Here is an 11319-nt window from a genome sequence, read left to right on the forward strand (position 1 = left end):
AAACGTTGTTAAAATACACACATTTCATAAACATTGCATATTATTCGAGTTTTGACAAAATGCTAGTAATTAAAATGAGGTTTTACGAAATTTAATAAATTATTGTGTGTATTATTATTATTACGTCACGGCTATACGGTGTTCAGGCGGATGAATATTTAAAAGCACTGCGCGCAACAAAAAAAAACTTTTGTAAAGTTATAAACTGATTGTGAGAAACTGTGTTTTGATGATATGGAGATATTTGTGCAAAGTCAGCAAAAATGACAAAATAATTTCAGGTAAATTTATGAAATTCGCTTCGAAAGTAAGCCTAAGGAGTCAAACATTGAGATGACACTTTGGAAAAATATTATTTTGAATGTGTGTAGCGCGGTATAAATATAGGCAGTCTGCAAAATTCTTCGCAAAATTTTGAATATACAAATCAATCGAAAAGCAAGAATAAAACTCTAAATCAGTGGTTCTTAAACTTTTTTACTCACATTTTTAAGAATTCGAGCGTTGAAAAGCAAAGATTTGTATTAGCTCCAAATAGTTTAAATTTTAATGTATTTGATTAAATGCAATATATTTATTCTTGTTTGTTTTATGACAGATTACAATTGTTTCCAAAATAGGTAAACACGATGAGTTTAAGAACCACTTATTTAAAATATTAAGTAAAGCGACAATCCTACAGCATAAGACCTAAAAACATCACCACAATATTCTCATTCCTTATGAGAAGAAATCATTCAAAAGCAAGGAGGAACACAGAACAATGCTGCTGTGACGTCACTATATGACTAATAGTCGCAATTTTCCCGAACATTATGACGTCACACACAAAATTGGAACTTTTATAGTGACATCATAAAAAAAATTGTACTAACTACTTAAGCAGGAAGAAAAAGGCCAAAAAAACAGCAAAATATTAACTTCGCGGAAAAGACACTTTTTGCCCAAGGTACAAAAACGTTGCACAACATAGGAAATACTATTTCTCGTATAAATCGAAATTAATTCAAAGAAATATCGGTTATGGTATGTCTTCTTTTAATTGTTAACCAACAGTTGAATTTCCACCGTTTTACTACAAAGATACGGCTGGAAACTCAACAAATAATTTTGAGGCAATAATTAACGAAAAAAAGGTTTAAATTAGATTTTGGTAATTATGGAGTGTAGTTTAAAAAATGAATTAGGGTACTACATTCGACTTTATAAATTATTGCTTTCCAAAACAAAACTCGTCAAGTTTTAAGACGAAGTATTCAGGGAGTAAACAAGCATTAGTAGCAAATACAAACATTTCACACTTGGGCAAAAGTACCCCCTAGATTTAAAGGGGAGACGCAAGTGTTTCGATAAAAGGCAAAAAAAAGTCGTAAATAAATTAAAAAAGCGCAAAACCTAGAAGTCGTACAAAGCGGAACACTTCTCCGCGGAACAATCCCCGCATTGTGGACCCGCGTGGCCGCCGCATTCCGACTTTTCGTCGACTTGCTCGAACTCGATTTTCTCCCGCAACGAACATTGTCGCTCGCAAGTCTCTGGGTCGTTGAGCAATCCCTGGACAGAAGAGTCCACTGCTACGTAACAAACACACGCCTCCACACCGCCCCCCGTGGCAGTATTGTGGTGCTTGCAGTAAGAAGACCTGCTGGAAAAATAAATATCAAAAAAGGTTCACTTTTGATGGTACTGTAGATATCCTTCCAAATTAAGTTGTTTGTATTATTTAACAAGATGCAGCAGGGGTAATGTTGTGCCATGGTGTTTCTTGACTTGCACCTTTCTAAGCTTATGTAGCTCAGTTGGTAGAGCGACGGTCCCGGTATGATCGAGGTCGTGAGTTCGAACCTCACCGCAGACCAGTTTTACTAACAGAATGTAGCAAGCATTGCTGTATGGTTGTTTCTCAACTCGCTCCCCTCTAAGCCTGTGTACCTTAGTTGTTAGAGCGACGGTCCGGGTATGAAGTCGTGAGTTCGAACCTCACCACAGGCTCATTTACGAACAGGATGCAGAAGGCAATAATGCTATGGTTATTCTCAATTTGCTCCTATTTGAGCCGGTGAAACTCAAAACAAGTAACTTTTGCTTTAGGCACTCATCTATCGGGCGAGTGGGTGTCAATCAGCACTAGCATTGGCGAGCGGGCAAGTGCGAAACCTTAACCCTGATATTTATTTTATACATGAGCTGCTTTTTGCAGGTATGATATCAATCAACACAATTCTTTCTGACAAACTTTATCATGCCCTTCATAAACAGTGTCTTTCACCCAAGCACGGAACAAGGAAATAAACAATGTATGAGTGTCTCGTTTTAAATATAGTTTTACTTTTTTATTTCACAACATTGTTATCATTTCTTATGTGTACATCAGTTTTAAGTTGCTTATAATATTGTCTAATTTTTACAAGTTTATTTTACATTTTTATTCACTAACATTGTAATTTTTAATACATTGTTCTCACAATTATTGCACGTTTTGGTAAGTTATTAAACGATTATTGGGTTTTTCTGTTGGTCTATATTTAGATTTCATTCATTCCTATTTAAAAGACGTTTTCTAACATTTGTTTTGACTAGTCATATTTAGATTTTAGAAGGTCTTAATAAAAAACATATAACAACTGTGTGGTGTTTGATCCATGAAAGCTACCAAAATTGTTCACCATAGCTTTAAATAATTTAAGGCGCACATTTATGAAAGGTTTTGCCGATAATATATCAAAAAGTAATGGTATATAGATACCGTAAGGGCAAGTAGGTATGTTTTGTTGGTCTACAGATTACATAACAGATGTCTATACCAAAAACCAGTATTTCAAGTTTGATGGTTTGTGTTCTAAAATGAATAAGGGAAAGCCCAGCTATCTTTTAATCAGCAAAGTGCACATTCGTTGTATAATATTCTTCACAGGCTTGGTTCACAAGACTACGGAAAATTAAAACTTGAATTGTAGAAAAGATACTTTTTACTGCACGACTTCTTAATGATATCGGTTTGTTTATTTTTTATGGAAGTAGCAAAATGTATTTTAATTTTTTTAGTTTCTTCATACATACAACAATACCTTTGTATAAATAAATAATAACATAAAAGACTGGCATATCATATGGTCGCAAATAAATGTAATTTTTTTACCAACCTGTTGAAATTCCTGCATTTGCGAAATAGTAGCATAGCAATGAGTATTAGAAGCGAACCAGCAGCACATGAAATTGAAACTGAAAAAAAAAGAATCAGTTTTAACAATCTTAACAGTATTTAAACAGACTTGAGACCCAGCACAACATTTGTTTAGAACTATAACTAGGAACAGTCTGTACAAAACGACACATTATTTTTTATTCTATTTGTTTATCTTAAGTTTGTCTATTTTTTAATCTAGAGTCATTGCAACACTTTTTTTTTTGATCTTTTTTATAAATGTAGTACTCAAAATCAACTGCAAAATATTCTGCAATGACTAAAATGCAAATCCCCAACCTACTAATCGGTGCAAGTTATTGCTAAAGGCATAGGGGAATGCAAATAAGTTAATAACTTTTGCAGACCTATTTTCAAAATGACCTTTAAAAACAAATAACTTTTACAAACCTGCAAGTATTGGAAAATAATTTTGGATTTCATTTTGGTCTTCGAAATCTATTATTTCGTCACTATCTGTAACGAAAAAGTAAAGAATAAAAATACTGCAGTGTGCATGTAATCCGATTATATGAAAGGAACGACTGGTGATGACACATCGACAAGCAGTTAATGACATCTGCTTTAGCTTTGTTGTGTTGTAGACGTGACTTAGGACCTTAGGAGATGGCAATATATCTCATAAGTGTAATGCATGAATTCACCCAGTATTTGAAAGCTCCAAGCTTTGGCATAAAGTTATTCAAAACAATGATTACTGTTACTGTAAACGATTTCAGTGTTTTTTAACTTGACATTTAGCAACGTATACACATTTTATTTAACCTATTCTACTACTTAATGTTTCTGTATGTAATTATACAAAATCATATATTACATTGGTTTCTTAAATTCCATTATGTTAATTAAGTATTATTGCAAATAACTGATAAAATGACAATACATAAAATATAATTTAATTTTCTTTAATTTAAATGATACCATTGGAAACCAATATACAATCGTGGACATCATACAATGGAATTTGAATCAATTAAGATTGATGGACACATTGAACGGCAGAAAGCATAACAACATTACAATTGCTCACATCCAGTGTGTATCCCTCATTTTACCAATTATTGTACTAACCACACTATGGGATAAGCCATGCTTATTTTAGTCGCTATGTTGAGTGGGACAAAATGGATGGCACTGGCACACATAAACCAAACACATTAAAATTCATGCTTGTTTAATCTTTAATATGAGGAAAATTTTTCTTGTTTGGTGGAAACACATATAGAAAACATTTTCTAAACCAAACACATTAAAATAATGCTTGTTTAAACTTTTTTTATGAATTTTTCGATGTTTGGCTAGGAACACATATCGGAAACAATTTTTAAATCAAATTTTGTAACTGTATTACCTAAAAGAACAGTTTGTCTGTGCCTAGAAAAATACATATGGATAAAGTCAGTGTTTTAAAAAAATTAAAACCTGTGAACAAATTTGTACAGAAAATCCTAATGTAGCAATTTAGACTGGAGTATTTTTCAGGAAAGTGTTTACATAAAAGTGTTAGAACCCAACTGAAATGTTAAGCATAACCCTTTCATTTTTAAATACAAGGAAACCTATTGCTCTTTTGAACAATAAAACCACAACAAGATCGCAAACAATTTAAGGAAACAGAATTGTTTCCTTGAAAAACCTGCTGTTATCAACGGCCACATGTTCGTTACTAAACCACACAAGGGCCACTCTCGATTTGATGCAATGTATGGTAAACTGTGGTAATCCAGATAACCGTATTTTTATTTCCTAAAAATGCGTTTCATTTTTTTAAATGTGTCCATTTAATATCATAGCATTTTCGTTGCATACAAAATTAGTGCTTGTCTTGTCTTGTCTTGTCTTTGCATCATATAAAACAGTGCAAAACATCAATGATTCAACATTCTAAAGCAAGGTCATTATCATTATGCTGCATGGAGCAATTACTTCTGAGGATTCCAAGCTAATATGAAGTCGGGAAGCTAAATGGACTTCAAAGTGCACATTGCCATCACATACTAACTAAACACAAACCTAATGGATTAGGGCAATTAAGTGTTCAGACAAAATAAGCAAATTTAGGATTTAAATGTGCAGATATATTTGTGCATCAATTCAAATGTAAAAAACAAGTTAACAGCAAAGCTTTCGTGATCTATTTTTTCAGTTTTTGCCATAGAAAAAGCAAACGTTTATAAATGTAACCATGATATGGGCAATTGATTTAAATTAAATCATGTGAGCAACTTAAGTTTGTAAATTTACATTAAATAGTGATTAATTCTTAGGTTGTGACCAATACTATAAGGGAAGCCATGTTTTAAATCAAAGCATTCAGGAAATAGAGGAAATTTATGTGGGTGTTGTTAAATGTCTGTGACTACAAATGCCTTCAGTCTGCAACTGGAATTACTGAGTAAAATGTCTGGCCAGTGTTTCTTAACCTATCACGTTTATGGTGTAACACCCTAAATTCCCCCTGCTGAACAACAGAAAACCCTAGACTTGTTTTAACAAAAAAATGATTTTATTCAGCATGCTTTAAATATAAGTGGGAAGCCAAAGTATGTTTTTCTAATTTTTAAAATTACAAGAAACTAAATATGATTTATTAGTTGGGGGTAAATAACAACTTTGAATCGGTGGTGATCTGATACTAAATCGTATTTATGCATTTTTGACGTAATTCACAAAACATAATCTAACTAAGCATTTTCCACTTTAAGGTATTTTTTAGGAAATAGCATAGTAACAATTAAGGCAACCAAGCTAACAGCACTAGAGCTTTTTTGCTTACCAACTTTGAAAACATGTTTTAATTTCATCTATTTTGCTTGTTTGACCAAAATGTTGATTTAAATTTAAATCGTAACATACTTTTTCCTTGAAAGATGTGGTATCTGTATCAGACTAAAATCCTAAGCATCAACCATCCCTATTCCCAGGTAAATTTCTGCATGCCCCCCACCTAAAGATAAAATTAAGTGTAGGCTAAGAAACACTATAATTTTTAAAAGAAGTTATAGTGTTGTGTTGTTACCCAATGGGCAATCTTTATAACTAAACAACAGCAAAGCAAGATGCAAACCTCACACATTTTAAATCCAAACGTTTGATTGGAACCAACCTTTGACGTTATTTTGCTGGAACTTTGTTGTTGTTTGTGTTTTTGATGATGTTTTGGTCGACATATCCTTTGTTCGAGCGATGACACTGTCGACACCGACACCGTTGTATACTGCAGGAAATAATACGCATTTTGACACGGTTTGACAAACGCAATTTATTTCTTACCAGATGTTACTGATGCTGTTGTAAAAATGACAGTTAACCATGTAGTTTTCTGTTTATGCAAAGACACCTATGAATTATCATCTTACTTTGGTCAACAAACACCTAGTAATAAGTGAGGGCAGATATTCACTGCTTTTAATTAACATAAAAATAAAACAAATTTTAGAAATTGAAAACCTTTTTTAGAAGGGTATATGTAATTTTGTTATTTGCATGTGCTGTACTTAAACAAAAATCACTGATTTTTTACCAATTGATCATGAATTTAAAATAATTATTTAAAACATTTAACCTTAATACACAGCTGCCTGAAAACCGCTGTTTTGGGGTTCTTGGGGTTTCTAGATTTAAAGTAACACTCAGAACCCCAAAAGACACTTTTTAAGAGTTTAAAAATTGCATAATTGCCAATAAAAGGAATAATTAAGTTCAGCACTTTACAATAAATGTTCTATTTCTAACCTGGGTTGTGTTTGGTAGTAGACGTTGGTTGTGGAGCGCTCGTGGCATGTTGGTTTATCGAGTCGACTTGTGAGTTTGTGGTTGTTGGGCTTAATTCCATCTCTAAAGATCCAATGTTAAGCGTGCTAGCTGGTGTTGTTGTTGTACTTGTAGCTTGTGTTGTTGTAGTTGTTGCTGTTGTTGTAGTTGCTGAGAGCTCTGTTGTATTTGGTATTTCTGCCAAAGATAATTATCATTGAAAGTCAAATATGATGATTGGTAATAGTAAATTAAAGAAAAAAGAAAAAAATACTTTTCCTATTTTAACACATTTTCCCACTGTTGTTCAAAACAATGAGCTAATTAGCTGTACTAGGAAATAATATAAAGAAAATACTTCGAAATACAATTGAAGAAATCCATCCATTTACAAACTGAATAAATAAATATGTATAATATATATATTGGGTTGTTACTCCTGCTAATATCTCATACCATTCAAAGTGAAAAAGGAGCCAATTTGACTTCCTCCGTTAGACTTTATTCCATTTTGTGTTGAGCCCTTCAGAGTCTTGAAACCAGAATTGATTTCAATCACCATCAAACCTCCAGAATTAGGCTGAAAATAAAACATAATACAGCTGCATTATGTAAGATACTTTTACAAATAATCATATTAGGTATTAGGAGAAAAAACAAGCTAATTGGATTAAGCTTATAAGTATTGACCAAACTTAAGTTTAAAATGGTTTTATTACATCTACTGAAAAAAAGGTTAGGTTTTAACAATGGAAGTGGTCCAGGGTAAAAAACAAAGGAAACAAAGGCAGGGTAAAAAACAAAAGGTTTATTAAACAAATATAAGAATGTAGAGTGTTGTTATTTGACATCTAAATTTTAATGATGATATCCAAAATTGGATGTACTGAAAGATAAACCTTTGCAGTTCACAAATATATATACCTTCATACACTTCTACAGAACAGTGAACAATTACCCCAAACTGTGCACAACAGACTCCCTAAATATGGAATTTTTGTATGTGTATGTCTAACATTGTATGTGTTGTATTGTATGTGTATATCTATATAAGGTATAATCTAAAGGGAATGTTTAACAGTAAAAATTAAATTAAAATTCACAAAACATACCCAAATTTTTGCTGTATGGGTCAAAAATGTTGGCAGATATTGCCAAAAACAAGGTTGTATAACAAGTTTTAAAAATCAAGTTATATAACATGACTTTATAATGTTGTGTGCTGTACATGATTAAAGAGTAGCTAGAACTCAGTCAGAAAAGTTCTAAGAAAATAACTCACAATGACACCATCGTGGATTCCAGCGGCACAAATGTTTGACGCCAGATCATAAAACTTTGTGCCGTCTATTCTGAAATACTCCTGGTGGCAATTTGCTGGGCATCGTACAATTAGGTTGGGCTTGTTTGTTCCCAAATCGTGATAGGTAGTGTAACACTGTATTATTTCTGCAAAAAAGACAGGAAGATTTAGGATAATCAATAATTATTTTCTTAAATCAAGTGACCAATAATGTAGGCTTAACATTATAAAATAACTCCCACTGAATGCTTTATGTTACTGCTGCTTTAACTACTAAGCTTTAAAAACATTTCCATATTTATTTGTAAACATACATATACATTTAGTTTTGTCACACAATTTTAACATGTTCCATAAAATGTTTTTTTAACTTTAAATAATCTCATTTTTTTACCAAAACACTTTCCCATGTACAAGTTATAGACTTCTTACCACGGTAGTTTTTTTACAATAGCTATTTTTAGAGCAACACTTAATATCAAATAAGTAAATTTAATAAAAACAACTTGCATTAAGTTTAGGCTTGATTAAATTTTTTCAACCATCTCTAGTTGCGAAGAACAAAAATTTACATTTCTAATACGAAACCATGGATTCATAAAAAATCATACTCATTACACTATTTACAGTACAATGAAACAACTGTATTATTTATAGCAGCATAACTTACTGATTTCAGTTTTGTTCAAAGCCCCATTTGAGATTCCGCAATGAATAAGAACAAGTAAAATAAGATAACATTTTAACCTGACCATTTTTTGTCATTCTAGTTTCTTATTCAAGAAATTAATGGAAGGTTACTTGTGAATATAACTGTAACATTAAGGGTAATGTCGCTCTTAATAGCTATTAACTTTTAATCGAAGTAAAGAAGATTTTGTCAACAACTTTCCAGTTGTACTGACTGACTGGTTCAACTGTACAGTTTATGCCGCAGGGCATGGCTTTGCTATTTAAATTCCAAGTGAGCCAACCTAAACGTAAATATTTTGATATAGTTTCGCGTAAGTTTGCCATAAACTGTGTTTTTTTCACTATAATTTAACAAGATACAACGCAGAAACGCCTTTTTAAATACTGGGTATCCACTATACTGATGTACAGGCGCCTGTTGATCGGCAAACAACTGTCTGAAAACATTAAATCTGTTCTAACAATATAATGGAGCACGTTTTACGTAAAATACCCCCAAATTACATCGATAAATCCATATTTCTTTAAAATAAAACTCAACCTAAAAAAACACAAATGTCATTGCTGTCTCATTCAAGTGACGTAGCCGGCAAGGCTGTGTGACGTCACAGCCATTATTGGTTACGCACGAGTCACGTTTTAAAAGCAAACAGAGCCACTTACAAATTTTCACCAGAAATGAAATGGGCCTGTCGGCAAATTATGGAAAGAAAATTTCACAGTTGTGGCGAATTTCTGCAAATGATGTCTCACTAAAACCAATTTTGTGCTGTGAACGTGAAACTTCAATATCCCACTTAGATGCGGTAACGAAGCGTAAACTGCTTATTGCTTAACCAAACCTACTGCTATTTCAATGTAAATCCATTTTACTGCAATTTTCTGCAACTATGCAAATTAATTTTTCCCTTTTTTTAGTTAAGGAGAATGCAATAGGGTTGTAATTATTGTCAGACGATTCTTCTTCCAAGATTTTTGTCGCGTCACGGCGTTCGTTTGTTCGCAAATAATGGCACGCCTTCCAAGGATAAAAAGCTGTTTCCTGCTTCTAAAGTGGAATTAGTGACGACTCAAGTCGTGCAAATGACATATTGGTGACAGTCGTGACGTTCTTGAGTGGAGGCACGTGACATTTTCCTGCAGGATTATCATGAAAACTATACTTTGTTTATGCGTTGTTATCACTTTGAAAAACCTGTCCTTTTTTTAAACATAATTATGATTTTGAAGCACAAAAGTTTTATCTTGTGGCAAATAAATTAAAAGTATTAGTAGTTTTATAATAAAATAGCTTAAAGCCAAATAATAAAAATAGCTTAAATTATTTACCCGGCTTTGAATAGAACTTATTAAAGTTGTGGGACATATTTACTATAGTTACATAGCACGAACTTTTTGCTTATGACTAAAATTGGAACCATTTACCTAATTAGTCCGATATAGTGCATTTCGAAGCAAAACGACATTTAGGAAAAGAAATGTTTTTTTTCCCTTAAAATGGCGTAAAACCTTAGATAAAAATAACTCGAAAAATGTAGACCATTGTGTTCAATAGAAGCAAAAACCTAGAATAAACTGACAAGCTGTAGCCTTTTTTCAAAATTTTTGTTAATTTGGTAACAAGAATTTTTTTTTAGAAACATTTAGTTTCTTATCCCAGTAGAGAAAAAACTTACTGTTTATAACAACTGAGTTATAACAGCTAAACCAGGTTACACATCCCCGAAAAATGAAATCCTATTTTAATTTAACATTAATTCATCCGCAAAACAAGATCCTTTTTTCTGTGACCATGCCCTTCTGGAGTCGTAACGAAAAACGGTAACAGCACACATTGCACAAGATGCCTTTGTATAGGCTTGTACCGAAATAAGTCAGCTTAATCAGGTTTGTAGCACAAGCGAGGCTATATAAGCCTAAAAAACAACTATCCTGCGGTGAAGTTCGAACTCACGTCCTCCGAGCATACCGCGACTGTCGCTCTACCAACTGAGCTAACTATTGGTTCTGTAATTGGACTGGTCACTTTCACCTGCAACCATTGCACATGATGGCTTCAGGAATATAAATCTAGACAAATAACTAGCCTGAGGTGACTTTCAAACTTACCACCTCGGGCCTCGGTCATACCAGGACCGTCGCTCTAACAACTGAGCTACAAAGGCTCAGAGGGGAGCGAGTCGAGAAACAATCATAGCACCGTTGCCTGCTGCGTCCTGTTCGTAAAACTAACCTATGGTGGGGTTCGAACTGACGACCTCGGTCATAAAAGAACCGTGGCTCTACCGAAAGGGGAGGGAGTCGAGAACCCACACGCGTGGAACACTTACACATATTAGAAAGTCAAAAAGAAGCAATTTAAGGT

The 11319-nt window shown here is 33.2% G+C and overlaps 1 protein-coding gene across 1 annotated transcript; it reads right to left on the minus strand.

Moving 5' to 3' along the window:
• Nucleotides 1-905: 905 nt before the first annotated feature.
• Nucleotides 906-9258, minus strand: LOC146166438 (uncharacterized). The gene is made up of 5 exons (XM_083385646.1): nucleotides 8932-9258; nucleotides 8241-8407; nucleotides 7415-7538; nucleotides 6941-7156; nucleotides 906-1652 (listed from the first exon to the last, which is right to left on the minus strand). Exons 1-5 carry the CDS (start codon nucleotides 9014-9016, stop codon nucleotides 1396-1398), a joined length of 849 nt encoding a protein of 282 aa, XP_083241772.1. The 5' UTR covers nucleotides 9017-9258; the 3' UTR covers nucleotides 906-1395.
• Nucleotides 9259-11319: the final 2061 nt, after the last annotated feature.

This window comes from Ascidiella aspersa, chromosome 1 (assembly GCF_963924565.1).
Source record: "Ascidiella aspersa chromosome 1, kaAscAspe10.2, whole genome shotgun sequence".
Lineage (NCBI taxonomy): Eukaryota > Metazoa > Chordata > Ascidiacea > Phlebobranchia > Ascidiidae > Ascidiella > Ascidiella aspersa.